Here is a 22,362-nt window from a genome sequence, read left to right on the forward strand (position 1 = left end):
AAAAGAGCCCGGCTCCATCCTCCTTCAACCCACCCTTTAGATACTTGTACGCCATAATAAGGTCTCCCCTCAGCCTTCTCTTCTCCAGGCTAAAGAGTCCCAGCGCTCTCAGCCTTTCCTCATAAGGAGATGCTCCAATCCCTCAGTCATCTTAGTTGCCCTTCGCTGGACTCGCTCCAGCAGTTCCCTGTCCCTCTTGAACTGGGGAGCCCAAAACTGGACACAGTATTCCAGTTGTGGCCTCACCAGTGCAGAGTAGAGGGGGAGAATGACCTCCTTCGACCTACTGGCCACCCTCTTCCCTATGCAGCCCAGGATGCCATTGGCCTTTTTGGCAACAAGGGCACATTGCTGGCTCAGGGATAATTTATATCTACCAGGAGCCCCGGATCCTTCTCCTCCGAGCTACTTCCCAGCAGGTCCGCCCCTAACCTGTACTGGTGCTTTGCATTCTTCCTCCCCAGGTGCAGGGGAGGTAGAAGTAGTAGTCAAACAGAAGTAGTCAAACATGGTGAGAAGCTTTCTTTTTTTCTTTCCCCTTTTTTTTCTTACCCTTCCAGGTTACACTTTTTGCATTTTGTCAGAAATCAGTGCCTCTTTAGAGGTAACATACAATGGAAAATAAGATTTTTAAACCCAAGAAAATTGGCAGCCAGACTAAGGGCCATGTGAAGATGTTTAGTTATTTATTTTTTTTAAAGCTCTTGAAGATATTTAAATTATCAATATCTATTTTATCAGGAAGTCCTGTGTGCTTTAGCAGTATGCGTATATAATTCTTGCTCAACCCCAAGTGCAGTAGCACACAAACTATCGCTGTATTTTTCCAAATTGATAGTTAACAGATATCCCGGTCACGGAGCAGAGAGAGCCTTTGCTGGGATTGCCGTCTCCTTTCACAGCTTCCCAACTCTCTGCACAGCCCTTCTCCTCAGGGTCACAAAGATGCTACATAAATGCAAAGATATTTAGGGAGCAGTTTATCTGTTAGGGTTTAGTGCTGAATGCAGCTTTCATTTTAGGTCAGATTCTACCCAGTGCTGTGGGATCAAGGAAGACTTTCTGGTTCTTTGTCCAAAGCAAAAACTTAAATCTTTCTGATACTTAAAAAACAAAATGAAAACCAAACAACAACAACAGAACCTTAAAAAAATTTTAAAAATCCTCCCCCCAAAGTTTAGCGTTTAGAACTGTGTTATTCAGGTGCAGTATTTGAAATACCGCTTTGATGTGTTGTAAAAGCAATCATGACATAAAAAAAAAATTGTTTTTTCTTTCAAGAGTTATGTAAAGGGAAGGGACATGAGTGCTAACTTTTAAAATTTGAAAACTGAACACCTGGAGATAATTATATTTTAAAATGTTTTCAGGCTGAGTCAGAGCTAATGGCAAATGGGAACCGTATTAGACTGGCAGATGATTAGTAGAATTTATCATTATAATATGCTTAGCATAATAAGCATGGTGGTCTTGATTATTCAGTGGCAGTTTGTGTAGTAATTTTTCCATTAAAAGCCTATGTCAGTCTGTCAATAAATGCATTTGTTAGAGCAAGTATGCCATGCTTAACACATGTCTGGTTTCAAAAATAATACTAGCTTTCTCCAATAACATGAGACATCAGTGGTCTTCAGATGGTTTACAAAACAGACCTTAAGCAGATTTCACTTAAAACCATGGATTTTATAAAAAGATTGAAACACTAAATACAAGCGATTCCTAGTAGCAGCCCTGCCTCTGCTTGTACGTAAGTCAACATGAAACAGGTCCAGGCAGGTTTTGAAAAATTAGCTGAAAAGTCTTCTCGTTTTGTTGATAAGCTTAAATTGTTATGACATCTCCTTCAGAAATTGTCCCCACATTTTAGAAAAAGCTCATTTGGCTTTCCTTGTGTGTTCCGAATCGTACGTCTGTCTGGAGAATGGAAATTCTCTCCGGCAGGTGGACAGTAACCTTGCCGTGTGATCAGTCATTAGCCATAGTTCCCTTAGGTCAATTTTTTTGATTATCGGCAGCTTAAAAAGCTCTTTCTATAATGACTCACTTTTTTTGAGACTGGTGCTATGAAACATTCACACAAATAGCAGTCAGTAACATCTCGGAGCAGTACCAGAACAGTACCAGTTAAAATTGCCAGAAAAGAGGTGTTCATATAATTTAGATTAATATCTCAGATTAATATTTTGTCTAGTTTATTCCTAATGATGGGATGCAAGGAGTTAGTTTTAATCTTATTCTAGTTCCTTTCTCTTCTCATCTGCCAAGTTTTCTCCAGGGAAGTAACACCCTCTCTTCCTTAAAAAAAAAAAAAAAAATCAAAACAAACTCCCAAACTCTGCATTAGTCATCCACTGGATTATTAGAGATTATTTGTAACTGTGATAAGAACTTGGACTTTGAATTTTCTAAATATACAGAAGATGGAAGGGTATTGAGCAACTTTTCTCATTATCTCGCGGAGTAATCTCACAGGGTGTAGCATCGCTGAACTAATGGCCCTCAAATAGTAACTTATCAGAGCTGCTCAGGGATTCTTGCCATTGCTATAAAAAGACATTTGGCAATAAGCAGTATGTCATATTAGAAGCTCATCCATTGAGTAGAACATGAATATGCGAACGGACTTCACTTACAAACTCTTCAATGGCATCTGGTTCTAGAAGACTACGTAGGTGATTTTGAACATCACCGATAACTAGTCGTTCTAAGTACTATAATTTTAAAGCAGTTGTTTCTAGAGACAGGTGACGTATTGTGGCATTTGTTATGTATTTCTGTTGAGCATTTCACCTGACCTCTCGAGCTTTTTGGTAAATACTAATTAAGAAGTGATGAGTCTTTTGCTGGAGGTTCGTTAGGTAGTTTGCACCCATTTTGCAGTTAAACAGAGAAACACATCACTTGGTTCGGTCTCAGAGATCATTTCTTGACCAGAGGTTCCTCATCTGAACTCTGTGCTTTTGTTTGGGTTTTTTTTTTGGTTTTTTTTTTTTTTTTTTTTTTTTTTTTTGTCCTGAGGTAATGAACGTATTTAAAATGCTGCTTCCCCACCTCTGTAAGAAATTAGCTCGCCAGGTGTTAGACCCCTATGTCTTCCTCTTACGCTGCCGGAGCGGCTTGACGTTTCCCCCTGGCCATTGCTGCCGCGCTGAGTTACCGTCCTGGCTTGCCGGAGCCGTGCCGCAGGCCGTGTGCCTGGCGACCTTGGTGCAGGGCTGGTGCTGACTTGTTCGATGGAGTCCTGGATGCTCATCACCTGAGTGGCATACGATTGCTGTATCTGGGACTGGGGGGAAAATAGGGTATGTAAGCAGAACACAGATGTATGAACTTGCATTTTCTAGAGCGTTACAGGCTTCGGTACAGGCTGCGCGGGACTTGACTTTCACGCTCGGCTATACTTGTTGCAACTTCATGAGTAGCCCGCTGCTTTGGCAGTTTGAGCCAAAATATGTAAGCTGATCCAGGCATCGATCGGTGGTGGTTTTGAGGACCCTCAACAATACTTGGCTGAGAAAGAGGCGTTACTGCTGTGGAGGAGAAAGGTGCCTTCCCACTCCCCTGATAGACCTGCTAATTCTTGGGTCTCTCTTAGATCTGGGCTTTGCGTATAGCTGATTGCCAGATGTGGCTCTTAAGCAGGTGTTGATTACACAGATCGTGGAGGAATCACAGGTGTCCAAGTATCAGTCAAGCAAGAGGTCAATTAACACGTCCCTGTGTAGGCAGCGCTGGGTACTCCCTGAAGCTGTCAGGTGTTCTGTGACTGAGAATTCATTGTTCCAAATAACTGCCTTTATCATATACACTATTTTAACTCAAACAGTGCTAGCAATACAGTACTGTTAATGGTTTAATGTTAATTAAATAGTTTCTTTTCCACCACATTCATTGATGGAACCTGACCACTCTTAATTCAAATGTTCAGATTTTTTTTTTTTTTTTTTTTATTTTTTTTGTAGAAGAGTGTTGCTCCTTGTGATGTTGTTCCTAACTAGAAATCCTGTAGAATTAATAAGAGCAAAACAAAACAAAACCCAATCTAGGCCAATACTTGAGCTGCTGCTGGTAGGGGCGTTCCACACTGAAGGTCTAGTAAGCCATACCACAAGGCTGTTACGAAGTGAAAGTTAAAATGTTGGCTCCGATATAATTTTGACCATTAGGAGACATACTTACAGTGAATTGTCATCCTTTGAGGAAATATGCTATTTAAGCTTGCTTGGCCTGGGAATAGGGGTCTCTTTGCTTTGTGTGTCTGAGGTGTAGCTCTGATTCTCACTTTCTTGTTCTTTAAGATGGAGAGAGAGTGGGGAGCGTTATTAAAAGCTAAGCTTTAGTGGCTGCGGAACGTGGCTCCCAAAGTTAAAAGAGACTCCTGTAACCGGCTGGGGACCAGCAAGGAGTGGAGTTTCATGGATTACAGTGAGGCTTGAGTCCTCTACGCTCTGTGTGTGGCAGGGGACCTCCCAAGCCAATAAAAGAAAAATGTTAATGGAATAAATGACAGCATGAAGTATTTAAGAACGGTTCCTGTATGGGATCTTAAACATTCTTTTTTTTCCTCATTTTCAGAAAGAAGACACAGCTCCTCCAGCAAGCCGCCTTTGACTCCTCCCTCCTCTTCAGTATTTTCCCTCATTTCATCTTTCCCTTCAAAAAACAAAGGTAGCAGTGGAAGTGGGAGCAATCGTTCATCCAGTGGAGGTACTAGTGCATCATCATCAAATTCCAAGTTGTTGAAATCACCCAAAGACAAGCTGCAGATCAGCGGAAACAACAGGTTAATGCATTCGGTACAGCATAGCAAAGTTCCCCACGATAAAATGTGAGTATGCGTTTTGGCGAAGAATTAAACGTTCGTACTTGCATAGGCACTGCTATATCAGTAGAATTTCCTTTGTTTCAGAGGGTTTTTTGGTTTAAGTGATAACCGCTGTAAACTCCTCCAGCTCTTTTCCAGCAGTTTAGTCTAAGACTATAGGTAATACTCATGACTGTGTTGAACAAGAACTCTTGCAAAGCTGCATCTTAAATCGCTGTAAATAAAGGTCATTTTACTAGGGGCTCTTAATCCTTTGATCTAATCAGCATACTTTGATCATAAGGGAGGGAGGTTTCCCTCGAATCCACGTGATTCTCGACCTGTACGCGTGAGATTGCAGAACTGATAATATAATTTACTGTCACAGAATGGGACGTTTCTCACTGCACATAACAGTCCCGTTCCAGTTGCTTTGGTGATGCACTGTATCTGTGAATCCAAATAACGGTTTCTAAAGCCCCTGATGACTCTCTGAAATACTTAACAACGAAATGAGGAAAAGAGGACAGAAGAGACATCATAAAGATGTGAAAATAAAAAAGATAAGAATAAGAAAACTGGGAATAAAGGAGGAAGGTCTACATTTATTTGAATTGTGAATAGATCAGAGTATTGTTGAGTAATAACATAATTAAATATTCTTTTATAATTTATTACTATGATTTTCACATTTCCCCCTTTTGTTTTTCATAAATAATAGTATGACTCCATCTGTCAAAGTGGAAAAGATTCATCCAAAGATAGATGGTGCCCAACTGAAAGCTGCTGTTGGTCCAACTTGTTCTACTACTGTGAGTTCCTCAATAAAGACTGGCCTTAATTGTCCCTCAATACCAAAGCCACCCTTGCCTTCCCCTGGACAGATACTGAATGGTAAAGGTCTTCTCTCTGTGCCTCCATTTTTGGAAAAGAAACCTGAAGAAAATACAAATAATAGGAAATTTTTACATAAAAGATTGTCAGGTAATTGTTTTTAATTGTTATTTGCTATATTCCTCTTAGTAGTGTATCTATAGAAATACATATATAGACTGTATAGAAAAAAAGTTGCAGGAGTAAGTGAAACACATTTATAACACTGTAACTTGTAATTAGGTATGGATTAAGTATTAGAATTTAGATCTATAACTCGTCATACTCTTAAATGATGCAAACAACTTGAAATGGGGCTATTGCTTTCAGGAACCATACAGACCTCAGGGCCCTGTCAGTTCTTAAAGTTTTGAAATTACACTCTTCTATCTTTAAAGATTTTTCTTTTCCTTCTTTCTGTATGGAAAGCCCAAATGTACATAGAAAGCAGAACAGCTAGCACCTCACAAACTCACAAATGTAAACCCAGTCTGCTCTTTACAGTTTTAAAACACAATAACTTCGAGTGTTAGCAGAATGGTAGAAAAGTTCTTAACACAAAAACCACCAACAAAGAAACCATAATTTGTTTGTCACAGTTCATATTGATCATATTGATCGTAACATGCAGGATCTGCTCCTCCTTTGGGGTCCTTTATAGCTGTAAAATTCTCTACTCTGTTTGTAGACTTGTGAGCTGTATTTTCTGCACACCATAAACTTGGTGAGAGCGTAGAAAATCTTATTTGTGCAATTTTATTGTGCATTTGTATTTGTACGTTTGCCTGCGGTACATTTGAAAACAGTTTCCGATATGGTTAATTTTTATAATGAAAATAAATGTTAGTATTTCAGAATGTCTTTTGATAACTTTAAATACTCTGTGCCTTTGACAGAGAGAGAATTTGATCCTGATATATACTGTGGTGTCATTGATGTGGAAACCAGGAAACCTTGTACTAGGTCTTTGACATGCAAGGTAGGATATCTTCATCAGAATAAGATTGTGTGATGTTTTAATTCATTTTCCTGAGAAATATGATAGAAAACAGAAAACTACAAATTTTTACTGTCAGTAATTACCACTGTAAGTGGTACCTCTCAAAACATGCTGCCCAGAACCAAGAATGAGTTGTTTTCAAAGTTGTTAATTATTTATTCAAAAACATATTTCCTAAAGTACCCTGGAGATTTGTATTTTTGTATTAAGCCTTTAAATGTGGATGTTGACATAGGACAGATTATGTTACTCCTCATGTAGGTTGTAGGGGGGCAGCGTGTTCTTCTTTTGGGGGAGAACGTTTAGCTCACAGATCATCAATTTTAAAATTCCTCATAAGCATTAAAAGTATTATTTGTTTATTTGGGATTTAAATAAATCAAGCTCCTCCCCTCTCATACCCCCCCCCCCCCCTCTCCAGCAGATACTTGGGAGGCATTTGTGTAAGCGCTAATGCCGCTTGATGTGCGACCACAGCCAGCTCAGAAATGAGTCTTCTGAAAAAGCCACGGAGTGTGCCTAGAGGTCAAACTCTAAATTAAACAATGCATAAAAACTTTTGGTCGGACGAAATGTGTCCTCTGGCTCAAAAAACTTCTGGGATAGAGGAGTATCACTTAGTCCCGAGGAACCAAAAATCCCGATCCGCTGCAATTGTGTAATACTTAGCTACTTTCCTGCAAAGCAGCTAAACTGTCAGTAGGGGAAGCATCTGGTAAATAAACCACCTACAGAACAAAGGTAAATGAAGCTGGTACTAATGACCCGGAGGAACTGAACTTGAACACATTGCCCTTTTGGAATGACAAGGGGGAAGCAATCGCTTTGCTAATAGAGGAGGGAAAAGCTTCAAGATTTTACAAGAGACCTATGCAAATCAAAAGTGTAAAGGAAAAAGAAAGTAAAATCACTTCTCAGCAATTCCTTATATTGTAGCTACTCATGAAATATTTTTCAGAATTGCTATTTGTCTGGATTGTGTAACAATAATTTTTTTACCTACTAAAATGAACCCAGTCAAACCTTTTATGCCGTATGAAAAAGATGTACTGTATGTGACTTCAACAATTCAGAAAAATAACTTCCATCTGTTTCACTTTACCTGGAATTTGTGCCATATATACACATACACGTCTTGCGATGTGTAGCCTTCAGGACACTCGGAGGACTTTAGAGTTCTGTCTGACTGGGTTCTGCTGTATTTTTTTTTTGCATTCCTTAGTATCTATTTGATTACATTAGCTTTCAAGGAATATATTAGTATATATAGAAGGAACAAAAGTATTTTTATAAATATTTTTCATGTCTCCCATTAAAAGTCTGATTTTAAACATTGTTGTGATAAATATTTACTTTCACTTATGAAAATATTTAGCATTTTTGGTTGTGCACTAGTTGGCAATTAAAATATCAATGTAAAAAATATTTTTCAAGTCGAGTCTCAACCTTATAAGAACTTTGGCGGTTTCTTTTTTGAAAAGAAATCTGAAAGAAGCCTTTTACTCAATGGCTGGTTTCTGTTATTTTGTATGAGACACAGATATAATCAACCACCAAGCGATTTAAAAGTTTGTTTTCTAAGTCATTCTTCCATTTGTTTACTAAACCACGAGTGTGGTGATTTGCTCTGTTTTTAGAGCTCCATACACGTGTTTTGACTGTTTGACTTCCACAGATCTAATAGCCCGGGATTAATGATTTATTCATGGTTTTGCAGACACATTCCTTAACCCAGCGGAGGGCTGTACAGGGTCGAAGAAAACGATTTGATGTGTTATTAGCCGAGCACAAAAGCAAAACCAGGGAAAAGGAACTTCTTCGACATTCGGATCACCATCAGCAGATGCCCCCTCTCAGGGAACCACATCCCTCACCTACTAAAACTTCCCAGGAGCTGCACCAAAATTCTCATGGAGTTACTCTTACAGAATCAAAGCCTTTATTACCTAATAAACCCAAACCTCACCCCCCCAGTCTTCCAAGGTAAGGAAAACGTGCAGATCCAATGGTATGAAATTCACACCCGTAGCTTTATCAGGTGGATTTTGAAAGAGCGATACGCATCTCTCGGATGGGGCAGTATTTTTGCTCTAGGCCTGGTGACTGACTGACTGACTGCAATTAGCAATTAACGTGCTGAGCTGGAACTCCTAGCGAGGAGGGTTTGGTGTTTGAAATAGCAAAAGCTGACTTGCATCAAAGAAAATGGTTCAGCAAGGATTGGGCAATGCTGCTTTTCCGGGGCTGCCGTACCTCCTGTCCTTCCTCTCGGTAGGCGCGTTAGGAGACTACGGAAAATAGCAGAAATCTGTTAATGTAGATTTCCTCCTGTCAGTGCTAGTAAGCACTTCAGCTTGGAATTTTTAACTAGACGCAGTTCAATAACACCTTTTCTGCTCGCCTCGCCCAGGCCTCCAGGCTGTCCAGCCCAGCACGGTGGAAGTGCCCCGAGCGAGTCTCCTTCTGTCCACGAGTCCCCGCAGCCTCCCTTGCCTGCAGCTGAGCCAGCATCTCGGTTATCCAGTGATGAGGGAGAATGCGATGAAAAAGAAGAGCCTGTTGAAAAACTGGATTGTCATTATTCAGGTCATCATCCTCAACCAGCCGCTGTACGTTTTAAGTAAAAGTTAACCTTGGTCTTTTGCTGGCTCTGAACTTGTAAACAAATTACGTGGGAGTTGTAAGGGTAGTTTTCTATGGGGTATGTGAATTTATTTTTTTTCCTAGATTTTAAGAAAATTGTTTTGTTGCCTAGTGGGCCATGAAGGTTTAACTGCAGTTGCTAAGTAAATGTGCTAAAGAAATATGTTTGGAGCTCTCAAAATGACAAAATACTGAAGGTGAAATTGGTGACAGCTCTGAAGGGCTGTGGTGGTGGAATAAGGACATGTAAACAGTGCCCTTTTGGTAAGATGTTGTTATTGGTCTTCCCACACACATGTACATGTTTTACTGAAGGTGCCGATCAGCACAGTAAAGGTAGCAGTAGCGTGTTGTTGCAGCATTTAAATCTTGGCAAAAACTAGTCAGTCTAACTTAAAGCACAAGCTCTGTTGCCTAACTGTATATGAAATTGTCTCATTTTTTTTTAAAAACAGACTACAAGCAGATAGCTGATAGCTCCTCAGAAGTAGATGTTGCATATATAGATTATGGTTTTGTACACACACACACACACACACACACAAACACACTACTGTCCTTCCCTGTTTAATCAGAGGGATTCAAATTTGACTGCTGCATTTGGTCATAAAATATGGGAGTGTCAGATGGGAAGAAATTGATCCCAATATACCAAGGCCAAAAATCTAAAGTAGTTGTTGTACCATAGAAATAAAAATTCTAATTGATATTTTTTTATCTTTGATTTAAACATCTAAAAGCATATTCATTTAGCAATATTCATTTGTAAACAAGCGCATTGTCATTCAGAGAGTTGTTACTGAAAGTAGAAAACCCCAATAAAAATCTGTCTTTTCAGTTTTGCACATTTGGTAGTCGGCAAATTGGAAGAGGTTATTATGTGTTCGACAAGCGGTGGAACCATATTCGATGTGCACTTGACTTCATGTTGGAGAAGCATCTTAATTCACAGATGTGGAAGTGAGTAGACGTGAAAGAGTTTTATTCTTCTTGGTATTCGTAGAAATACATCAAGCCTGTGGTTCTAGTTAAAGAACAGTGATCTTGTGTTCAGATTAATCGGATCAAAGGTCGATAGTCTACGCTTTACATTTTTTGCTAACTACTTTTTGTTAACTATTTAATAAAATATTTTAGTGGCATTCATCGAGGTCGAGATACGATCACTTCAGTGTAGCGTTATTAGACCGGGTATTATTCCGAAGAACAGCAGCCATGCCCGTTTTGTTTGTGTTTCTCGTCACCTGCAGGAAAATTCCTCCAGCGTCTGGTAACACGGCATCGGTTCGTGCACCACATCGGACGAACTCGATGCCTGCTTCGCAGTACGGTGTCAGCGCAGCAGGGTTCCTCTTACCCACCACGGTTATGGCATCGCCAGCGTTGGTATCCCCTTCCTGTGTGTCTCTGAATAATAAATCGGTACCATCACATGGAACAACACTAAATGCCAATCCCGCTACTTTGGGTGCAGTGGATCCTGTCTGCAGTATGCAATCAAGACAAGTGTCTTCGTCCCCTTCAACACCTACAGTGCTTTCCTCCGTACCTTCACCTATGCCCAGCAAACCTCAGAAAATGAAATCCAGCAAATCTTTTAAACCTAAGGAATCTTCTGCTGGCAGTGGCACCTGTAACAGTACCGGCAGCGTCAGTAGCAGCGGCGGCTCAGGAAAGAAGCGTAAAAACAGTTCCGCACTGCTAGCACCTTCTCATTCCACAGAGTCCTTTAGAAAAAACTGTGTGGTTAACTCTGGAAACTCTGGGACCTCCTATCATCCGTCGGTGACAGCTTCGTCCCACAGCGTTGGCCTCAACTGTATGACTAGCAGAGCGAACTCTGTTAGCCTCAAACATGACCAATCAGGGAGGGGTCCTCCGACTGGAAGCCCTGCAGAATCGATAAAGAGGATGAGCGTGATGATGAACAGCAGCGACTCCACGCTCTCCTTAGGGCCCTTTGTTCATCAGTCCAGCGAGCTGACTGTAAATTCACACAGCAGTTTTTCACATTCGCATACTTCCCTTGACAAATTAATAGGAAAGAAAAGGAAGTGCTCACCTGGTTCAAGCAGCATAAACAGCAGCAGCAGCAGCAAATCAAACAAAGTTGCCAAATTGACATCGGTGAACAATGTTCACGCAAAACACACTGGTGCAATCCCAGGGACGCAAGGACTGATGAACAATTCTCTTTTTCATCAGGTATGAAATTTTGTCTCGAACTGAGCCAGTATGAACGTGCCTCTTCGCACGCTTGTGTTACATGTGTTCTCTTAATTATTAGCTACCCAATTCCAGATCCCATTCAAGTAAAAGATAGTTCTCGTATTCATCCACTACTCATTTGGAGTGGTTTTATAGTACGTTTACACAAGATTTTTATAAACACTCTCATAAAGGGTGGCCTTTTTTAAAAGTAACCTTAAATATGGCACTCGAAGTTCCTCAGCTGTTGCCTGTAAATTGCTCTCGGATGACATTCGGTCCTCACATTTTAAAAAAATAATTTAAAAGGTAAATCTTGCCAGCCAGCCGTGAAACCGAGCCGCGTGTCTCAGCCTGACTTCTTGTTTCTGTGTCAGCGACAAACGTTCTACGAAGTGGAACATAATGATGCTGATAACAGAACTGTGATACTGTGATAAAATAAGCCTATTATCCCAAGGTGTCATTGACTAACTTCTTAGTAATAACAAGATTAAATGTTATAAATAAGATAGAAACCTTTTTAGTCAGTAAAGCAAACAGATTTACTATGAAGGAAGCAGATCTCACGAATATTAAGATCCCATTTTAAAAATTAGTTTGGGGTTTTGTTTTTTTGTTTTTTTTTGTTTTTTTTTTAAACGAATTACACTGGAAAAGTTGTGTATTGGGAGAGAAAGTTCTTGATAAGTGAGGACAAGAGATAATTTAGCAACTGGAAGCTCAGACTTCTTAGTAATGCTATTCAAATTGACTTGGAGGATCACTTGGAAGGGTAAAACTAATTTGATACAACTCGAGGAGAGTATAGAAGATGGAACTTTAGAGAGTGGCTTTAGAACTAGATTTTTTTGAGATTGAAAAGCCAAGAAACTTTTTGTTCCCTCTGGCGCTAATAAGCTGAAATCTGTGTACCTGGAGAGCTAAGGAGGTCAGTAAGAGCTTTTTCAGAACGGTTTCTTAATTTTCAGTTTCAGCCATAGAGGAAGATATTCACCATTATGTTGTATTTACTGTAATAAACAAAAAAAAAGGCATTCAGATGGCTGAATCATTTTGGGACTTATCTAATAGTAACTATTGCAGCTATGCACTATAAATAAAGGGTAAATATCATTTCAGTGAATTAAGGAAAGAAGTCATGTCTGAAACCGTTGTAAGTTTAAAGAGCGTTAGCTTGAGAATTGTCAAGTCTCGGAGAAGCCAACCGCGTGTTAGTGGCGTCGCGCTGTGCCTGCTGATTCTTCCCAAAATATGCTCTCGTTATCCAGAAAGTGACTTTTAAGGGCATCTGCTCTGACAGCCTGGCTCACTCATCCTTCTCTTTCTTTTGCTTCCTCGAAAGCCAAAGGCACGTCCCTGATAGCTGAACGCACCGTGGTGAGAAACGAACTGGACAATTTTCACTACAAGCAAAACCTCCATCTGGATTTCTGGACTCCAAGATGCCTTGAGTTTTCCCAACTTCCCATGGTCCTCAGGTGTGGAAATCTACTGGACTGTCACTTAAACAAGGAATTTCCCTGAAGCCATGTCTGTAGCAGCGAATATACTAGAAATGGACACTGGATGAAGTTCAGCCACATAATTGCTCTTATCAGTGTTAAGGGTGGTCTGGACTGTTTGCTACAAACCTGTGAGATTTTACTTACAGGGGTACATCATCTTGCCACTATTTGACGTAGATTGGTTGGGCAAACGAATGTTTTCTGGGGGGAAATAAACGTTACTGTGGACTTATTTTTATACTGATGGTGTCTTTTGTAGGTGATAGCTAACCAGAGAGACACCCTCAGCGGAGAGGACCCCGCGACAAGGGGGAAAAAAGTGTGAGGCACAATGGAAAGAAGCCCTCAAGAAGGGAATATGGCTTTAGTGTTTTTATAGCAATGTTCCTTTAATGGAATATAAAAATAGCACAATTCAAAAAAATAGTCTGTGTTTTGCCCAGCCTTTTGCAAGTAATTTGGGATAAGAAGCTATCAGGAGTTTAAAAAAAAAAACAAACAAAAAAACAACAACCAAACACAACAAAACAAACCCAACAAAAACCAGAATAACTTCTTTGAGGCCGTCACTCAGAAAACAAGTATAAAAATGTCATACTTGTATGATACAAAACCTATTTTCTGTTCTTTTGAATAAGATTTGATTGCAGAAGAAAACAAAAGTCAAGTTTGTTTTTTAAAAAATCCAAAAACAACAGACAAAGGCAAATAACCTCTAAAACTATATCCCCAAAGAACGTATTTATTGACCTATACTGTATACCATAGGCCTCTGTTATTTAAATAAAATAACAACTGTATTGGTTAAATTTGGCTGGATTTGCCTTCCAGCCTATAAAAGTAGCCCTTTTAAAACAAAGTATTTAAAGTATTTAAATATTTTCTAAAAAACATAAAAGTCAATTACTTTATGCCTTGTTTGTATAACTAAATCCAGAACATGTTATGCTTTCAACCACTCAGAGTATTATTTTTTTTTTTTTTTTTTTTTTTTTCAAAATTCTGAAATAAATGCCAATTGGAGAGCTGAGTTCACCGTAAAGCATAGATGTGTGCATCGCAGTCATCCCACACCTCCCCAGGCTTTCTGAATAAAGGGGGCTTTACACAGTTTTATATAGTCCAGTCAGTTTTTATGAAATATTTTGTCTTGCTTCGAAACACCTCAAAAGTGAATTCTGCTAAAGGGCTTATTGTATTATGAATTGATTCGTCTGGATGTTTCTGTTAAGTTTTTAAACATCAGGTAAAGTCTCAAAACTGACTAAACTTTTATTAAGGGGCAAAGCAAAGGAAAACAAATTCCTAACCAAGATGACGTGGGGTTTTGTTTTTTTTTCCTGCCTTAAAGGGGCACCAGCTATTGCTGAGAAGAGACAATCTGAGCCTGTGCAGTTGTTCGCGTAGCCCTGCCTTCTCCCCGCTTCTGGTGGCAAGTAGTACATCAGGGAATCCAAAGCCACTCTGAGTAGCAGTTGCTTAGTTGTTTACCTAATGATGCTTTCAGTTTAACCTGAACTTGCTACGAAATCATTCTTACACAGCAACACAACAAGAAGCCTCTATGCAGACGCTTTAGCTTTGAATTGATACAAAAGATCACATTGAGAAAGCAACGTACTAGAGACACTTATTATGCAAACTTTAAGGAAAAAACAAACAAACAAACAAAAAACAAACCAACTTTTCAGGAACAAAAGAATTCGCGTTTAATAAGAATCGAAAGGATTGTTGGGACTGCGCTTGGTTTAATGTAAAAGGAACCAAAGTGATATGCCACAAAGAGAAATCAAAGCGTATTAAATGCTGCGCGGTTGGAGTGAAATCCACACTCTGCTGAGGTCCCTGGGGCAGAGCTTCCCCTTCGGGGCAGAGCTTCCCCTTCGGGGCAGAGCTTCCCCTTCGGGGCAGCATCTCTCACAAGGGCGGTTCGGCTCTTGGTAGACACAAAGGCAAAGGAGACAGCAATTTGGCAAGAGTGCACGCGGGCGAGTTTGTGATCGGACTCTCCTCTTTTTTTTTTTTTTTTTTTTTTAAGGTTCTGTTGATCTGAAAGCATTAAATGGCAAATTCGTGCTCCTTCGATAGCGAGCAGACGTGTTGACAAAAGGTGAATTCCTGACCGCCGCTGGCACAGAGCCAGTGGCTGCGGTCGCCTGCGTCCTGTGGGGTTAAGCCGTTGGGGGTCAAGAGTCAGAGCATCGTAAATTCTGTCTGCCCTTGAGCATAGACCGGCTTCGATATTACGTTTTAGGTCTTGGTTATCAGCAGAACATTTGTTCCTGAAGCTCTTATTGTCACATAGTTCTTACTGTAAATAATTAAGGAAGCTTAAAATTAATTTTCCTTGCAAAACTGAATTTGCAGTGGCTGGGTTGTTTCTAGACAGATTTTGGTATTAATTTAAGAGATACAGTTTTTATAGTCTTTCCAACTTCTCGTTATGACTCCTGCAGTTTTCTTAACCTAAAAAATTGCTGCAATGATGAACAAAGAATTATACAAGAAAAAAAAGAAGCATACTTTTGTATCTTTATTTTGGAATTTCTTGTTCTATTATAAATATTGAAGTATCCCTATTTCAGAAGACATATTTTGTTAATTGATTGTACATATTTAAATATGTATTTTTGCACAGGTCTTTTTTTCTTATATCCAGTTTTGGTACAATTGAGATCATCTAGTATTTATTTATTAATTAATTAAAAAAAAAAAGCAAATACCTTTTTATAATTTGAAGTGGTTCACTGCCAAGCCAATAGCTAACATGCCTACTTTGCAACTTAAGGGATGCCTCGGTTTTGTGAACGCTGTGTCCCTTTTCACGTCTCGGGAGTGGAGACACCCAAACCTATCGCCCGGGTCCTGCGGTCGGGTTCTGCCGCGGGAACCCGAGCGCAGGATTGGAGCCGAAATGGTCGAGACGGCATTGCTTCTCAGTTGCCTGATTCCCAGAAGACTACATTTAGTTAAGTGACACACTGCTTCTCTTTTTTTAGTGTTCGTGTGCGTGCGTGCGCGTTTGTGTGGGTCTCATGTGGTTTAAAACTAACGGAAAAACTGAAAGTGCCTGATATAACTAGTTTTAAGCTTGGACTGTTTAGACAGCTTCTCCTTAAAAGACTTGAATGTTCAGTTGAAATTTTGGAGCTTGCTTTTTCCACCGATATAGAATATATGTGTGCGTGTGTATATATATGTATGTGTGCGTCTCTATGTATATACACATACATATATATATAGTCTGACAGTAATGAGAGGGGTTGACAAAAGAAAGTGAATGACGCCGGTAACTTCTGTAAAATCTTTTGATTAGAATACCTTGTGGTGGAACAATCCCATTGATAACTCATATTTAATATGACGCCAAGGGTTTGAAATATGGTTTTAACCAGCAGTTTATTTAACTGTCTCATTTTGGGAAGGGGGGGGGGGTATTAATTCCTAAATGAAATGATTTAGAAATTGTTCAAAAGAGTCGGTATTCCAGGAAAACAAAAGAAACGAAACAAGTAAGTACCTCTTAAAACCATTAGAAAACAAAGATGTGATCTCCACGTGACATTTCTAAGGCAGTTGTCTTCCTGTAAGAGTTCTCTTGCCAAGGAATCTCTCTCTCGTCTTTCACTCGTTCTGTCCTGGAGGAGGGAATTGGGCTTAGAAAGATTCTTAAATGTTTTGCTGTTCAGCAGAAAATAATCATTTTTACCTTTTGTGCAAGATATTTTACTTTTTAAAGGTAATTTTAAAATGAGCACTACATAATGTCAATGTGAATGTAGGCCTTGAAAGCATCTTGCTCGGTGTTGAGCCTGGTTCTAAAAGCAATCTCCTGTGTAAAATGTGTGAATAGTTTGATAATTTGTACACATAATCAAGAGCATCTGATCAGCTGAACTCCGTGTTGGCTGCTGTATAGTACATGAACAAATGTCATGGGATAGAAAAATTACTTTGGATATTTAAAAGAAAAATAAATATATAGTCTATTTGTTTTGTAACAAGGTTCTGTAAATAAAATAATTTATACTATTTATAAGAAAAAGTTGTGCTTTGCTTCATGAAAAAGATTAGTTTGTTGAACAAACATGTTACTAAACAAGGCAATAAAATTAGGACTTTTCAATAAATGAGGTTGGTTGCATGGAATACATTATATGTTTCTGCTTCATTATGAAATCATTCACCATTAAAGGAAAACGTTATCTGTATCGGTGCCTATGTGAACTAATTTCGGAGAATTGGATGTGGTCAAATTCTGTCCCTGCACGTCAGCATCGCGTGGGCGGCCGCGGCGCAGCCCGGTGGGACCGGCTCCGTACACGCCGCGGGGGTTTGGTACCTGGTTTTGAGAGGCGCCGCTGTCGACTCCGCTGTGTTTTTCCCACGCAAAGGACGTTTCGTTACTTAAGGGCTGTGCTTGATTGTTTTCTAAATAGAGTAATGAGGAGCCGCTCTTACAACCCCAAATGCGCTGTGTTGCATCATTGGGTTTTTTTCCTTCCGAAAAAGCATCTTCCGTGTTTTCACGGTTTAAAGATCCAGTGGATGATTGAGGGGGTTAAATACTCTCGCGGGCTCTTTTCTGCCTGCGACTCGGGTCTCGCCTGTGGAGGACGACTTCGGAGAAGCGGTTTGTAAAACTGGTAGAATTCACGTTCGTGGGATAGGAATTCATAGTTACATCTGTGGCAACGCTTCCGTTCCATTCGCTCTCTCTCTCTGTTCTCCTCTTACAACAGTAAGAACAAAGTTTTCTTTAGTATTCGGAACAAATGCTACAAGATGCAAACGGGGGGTCGGGCAATGAGCAGCTCTGCTTTGCCTTTTTATAAGTACTCCTTATATTTCTCCATTTAACCTATATTTGTGTTGACTGAAGGTTTTTATTTATTTTTTTGTCTCACCTTCCTGCGAATACCTTTCCTTTCTAGTCGCGGTTTCTAAGGTCTGCTCCCCCCTGGAAGCCGCTGGCCCTGAGCTTGGAGGCGTTGGGCTGTGCGAGCGGCGGCGGGAGCCGGAGCAGAGCTCTGCGCTCCTCATGGCATCCAGGCGATGGAGTTCCCGGCTCCCAGCCCTCTGCGTCGAAATCGAGGGATTAACTCTGCCTTTTAAAATAGGGTTCTGTACCCTCTAAAACTGGGAAGGTCAAGAAATGGGGGAGGGGGGGAATTTGGGTTTATCCCGTATAAGCCTGAGGTCTGTGGGGCGTCGGGGAGCTCTGCGGGTTTGGAGTGTCCCCTCTGCCCGTCCCCCGCTGCGTCAGGCACCGCTCCCGGCGCTGCAGCGAGAGCCCGGCAGCCCCCACCTCGGGGCAGAGAGCGGAGCCGCTTCTCCCGACGGCTCCATCGGTTCCATAAAAAGGGGTTTGTCGTGACAAACGCCTTCTGACCCGGTGCGGGAGTGGAGCCCCGCAGGCACAGACTCCCCCGAAGTGGGTAGGAAGCAGTTTCTCTCCTGTCGCTGGTTGTCCCACGGGGAAACGGAGCTGGTGAAGGGTCTTGAGAGCAGGTCCTATGAGGAGTGGCTGAGGGATTTGGGGTGGTTTAGTCTGGGGAAAAGGAGGCTGAGGGGAGACCTTATTGCTCTCAACCAGTGCCTGAAAGGAGGTTGGAGAGAGGCGGGTGTTGGTCTCTTCTCCCCAGCGACAACCGATAGGACAAGAGCAAACGGGGGGAGGTTTAGGTCAGACATAAGGAAAAACTTCTGCACTGAAAGGGTTATCAGAGAGTGGAAGAGGCTGCTCAGGGGAGTGGTTGAATCGCCATCCCTGGATGTATGCAAACGCCCTCTAGATGTGGTGCTCAGGGACACGGTTCAGAAGTGGGCCCGGTAGAGTAGGTAATGGTTGGACTGGATGACCTTAAAGGTCTTTTCCAGCCGTAACGATTCTGTGACTCTATGAAAATACCCGGGTTGATATCCAGGAAGGGTCACTGTGTGACGGAGGAGTCTGAGCCCGACGGGGTGTGCAACACAAATCCCAGTGTCGGCGTTTCTCGCTGTGTATGCTTCTGGGCGCGTGCCGTCGCTGCCCCACGCATTTAAAATGGAAGGCGGTGATGTCTCCCTTGAGCCCGAAGTCGTCAGCCTTCTCTCGGCGGAGATGCGTTGGGCTCAAAGGCTACAACCCGCCTTTGGTGGGAAAGCTCGTAAAGCCCGGCCCTGCGCGTGCAGCTCCGGAGGCGGAGGTGCGAGGCTGTCCCGGTGCCCGCGCTGCGCACGGCCGGGCCCACAGCGCGCAGCCCCGACACTCGCCGCCTTTGTAGGCTGAAGCGCTCCGTGGCCGCCGTTACTTACGCCAACTCCCGAAACAACCAATACAAGGGCTGGCAATCGGCTGTATTTAAATGCAAATTCCTGTTGGTTCGTTATTATCGCGTTCTGCTGCAACAAATCACCAAACACACGTGGCTTGTGGGACTCTTAATTTGACTGAATGCTTTTCTTGGTGCTTTGGCTCGGAACTGCGCGAGCCGCTGGATTTGTTCCTAACAAGCAGCGTGGGATCTTTGTCGGGGAAAAGCGGCATGTGCTTGTTTGGGGTTTGGTTTTCTGGCCCACCAAACTTCAGGGGAATCTCAAAAACCTTTTGTGAAGTTGTTCAAACTAACCTGGAGTAAAAACTTCATTGCAAAGGACGAAAACTGGCCTGAGAGATGCAGTCAGTCAAAAAGCCTCATCCAAGCCCGTGGGCAATGACGGTAATTGATATCTATAGCCAAATGGGTAGGAAAGCCTTCTTCAGCATCCACAGGGACGGTGCGTTGCTGCTGGGTTTAGCTGCTCGCCAACACAGCGCTGGAAATTTTCTTTGTCCTCCATTTTTGCAGCAGAGTTCCCTTCACCTGTGTCCCCTCCCAACCACAGCAGGGGACTTTTTTTGGTTTTTTTTTTTTTTTTCATTTCCAAAAGCAAGTGCCTCATCTCTCGTCTGCAAGGCCGGACCTTCAACTCCGGAGCGCAGCAGCCAGCGAGGGAAGCAGCGAAGCCTTTGGCAGGCCAGCAGAGCGGTGAGCCAAAACACATTTGCGCGCAAACTAGATCTCAACCGTCTTGTCGCAGGACTTTACCGAGAAACTCTTCAAACACTCCATCTCCCGCCCTTCCCTCCCGCGCTCCCACAGCTTAGGGTGGTGCAGCGCGAGGTGGAAAGAGTCCCCACGGCTGCGTCTGGAAATCTGTGCCCGATTCTGCCTGCCTCGTTGCCAGCATGAAGTCAGCCTTCCAAAGCGAAATTGGAGAATGGCATTAGTTCAAGGAACTGCACAAGCTTAAATTACGAGAGAGAATGTACAACTTTGGCATGTGGACTATAAATCCGTGGAGAGGTGTCAAGACTGAGGCATGAATGGGTGTGTCTGGAGCGCCGCTCGCAATCGGAGTTAAATAAACGGAAATCATGAGATGAAACACACCAAAGGTAAAACTGACACGCTCACGGGACAGTGAAAGGTAACCTGAAATTACTTCAGGGTTCAAAGGGAGCAGAATTCCTACTCCTGATCTGACGTGGAGATTGAAATAGGCAGTTAAAAATGATGATAGAAAAAATTATGCCCTTGATCAGCTCAAGGCGTGACTGCCCTACACCCCCCTGGCACTGGAAAAGACTATGATGTACCACATCATTGCTTTTTCTTTTTCAGGAGAGCAATAAGTAGCTGCTCCAGCTACGCTTTGTGTTTCCAGCCGTGGACTTCAGAAGGCGTTGCTGTTCCCAACAACTGGCCAGAGTTTTACCCCACCACTATTTGGCTCGGCTGACAGGCTGAACTGCTGCTGAAAGCCTTAAAATTGTTCAGGTAAAATTGTTGTGACATTCTTGCCAGGCCTTGGCCCAAAAAGCTTTGTCAAGAAGCTCTGCAGGTTCCTCCTGGATCCTCCTTCGCAGGACGCAGGCCGAGATCAGGAAATGAGCAGAGCAAGTTGGGATCTTTAAAGGAGGTCTTTAAAAATTGTCTCTAGAGCAATTAGCATTTTTCAAGATGATGCTGACATCTTGACAAAGATTCGTACTATAATTAATTTATTGGTGGCACACTGAAAATGAATTCTCACTTTGCTCTGGTAGGATATGTGCGCTTCCGTTTGAAACATTCTGGATTTTCACCTACCTGAGCAGAGAACACCTGATCCTGAAACGCTTGGCTCCCGCACGATGACAGTGATGGTGAGAATAAAATAAAAACTGAAAGGTCTGCAAATATTTTACAGCACACTATGAATCTTTTAGTAATACTTTTATTTTCCTCACAAAGTAGATATTTCCTTTTTTTTTTTTTCCTCTGGTGCTCTTACCTACACTAAAAGAGCAGCAAAATTTCTCTTACATGAGTGAAGCCTCTGTTAGCCTGGTTTTCTTGAGTAACTTTCTATTCCTTTCAACTTACAGTTAAAAATATATATGCTAATATATGTTGAATGGAAATCCTGAGATTTATTTCATGTAGCGTTGATACAGTTAATTAAGGCCAGTTCAAGTACAAATATGTTGGAAAAGGAAAATTCATCGGGGAGTTGGACTAGATGATCTCTAGAGGTCCCTTCCAACTCTGATAATTCTGTGATTCTGTGATCTGTGCACCAGAAATGAAATCCCTCAATTCAGTGAAGCCAACAGCTCATACCGTTTGTAGCACGGTCTTCTCATGCCCTTAAGGTTTGCACGTATGGAAGGTAGAAAAGCCATTACCAGCCAGAGGCAGCCAGAACTAAAGTCTTCCTAGCTAGCAGTACTTTATCTAGAAAAACGGAGAGATTATTGCAGCTCTGAAAAGTCTGAATATTGGCCTAAATTAATTAAAATTTTGTAAGGAGCGATACATGTGTGAACACACAAAATATAAAATCATTAGTTGACCACATGGTAAACAAAGTAGGGTTCTTTTTTATTACTCTTACTACTCTAAAAAAGGTGAAGATCAGAATTTTCTTCTAATTTGTACTGTCCGAAATGTAAATCTTTAAACTCTAGCTAAATAGCTACTCCTGGGGGAGGCGGGACCAAACCAAAACAGCTTCTGGTAACTACTGCCAGGTAGTATTTTGGGTTTCAGAACAGTTCAATGCAGAAGAAAATGAATGGACCCTCACCGTTGTGGCTGAGGAGTCTAACTCGGGCAGATGGCAGTGATTCAAAGCTGGGAGACCCTCCATGGCATCCCAGTAAGTGGAGCGGGCAGGGGAAATTCCTGCTGTCTTAACTGGTGCACAGTGGCTTGCAAATATCAGGATGGTTCTGTGGGTGTATCTACCTGTTGGTGTTACTTCAGGCACGAAAGTCGCAATGAATACAGACAGTAAATGGATTCTGTTGCCAAGTG

The 22,362-nt window shown here is 41.7% G+C and overlaps 1 protein-coding gene across 1 annotated transcript; it reads left to right on the top strand.

Moving 5' to 3' along the window:
• Positions 1-4,511: 4,511 nt before the first annotated feature.
• Positions 4,512-13,992, top strand: ATXN7 (ataxin 7; the record flags this gene model as incomplete). The annotated part of the gene is made up of 8 exons (XM_082487646.1): positions 4,512-4,828; positions 5,526-5,788; positions 6,574-6,656; positions 8,395-8,660; positions 9,088-9,286; positions 10,159-10,280; positions 10,571-11,525; positions 12,874-13,992. The coding sequence occupies 8 exons, from the start codon at positions 4,512-4,514 to the stop codon at positions 12,889-12,891; spliced, it is 2,223 nt and encodes a 740-aa protein (XP_082343772.1). The 3' UTR covers positions 12,892-13,992.
• Positions 13,993-22,362: the final 8,370 nt, after the last annotated feature.

The sequence above is a fragment of the Vanellus vanellus genome (genome assembly GCF_965231255.1).
Source record: "Vanellus vanellus genome assembly, chromosome: 9".
Taxonomy (NCBI): domain Eukaryota; kingdom Metazoa; phylum Chordata; class Aves; order Charadriiformes; family Charadriidae; genus Vanellus; species Vanellus vanellus.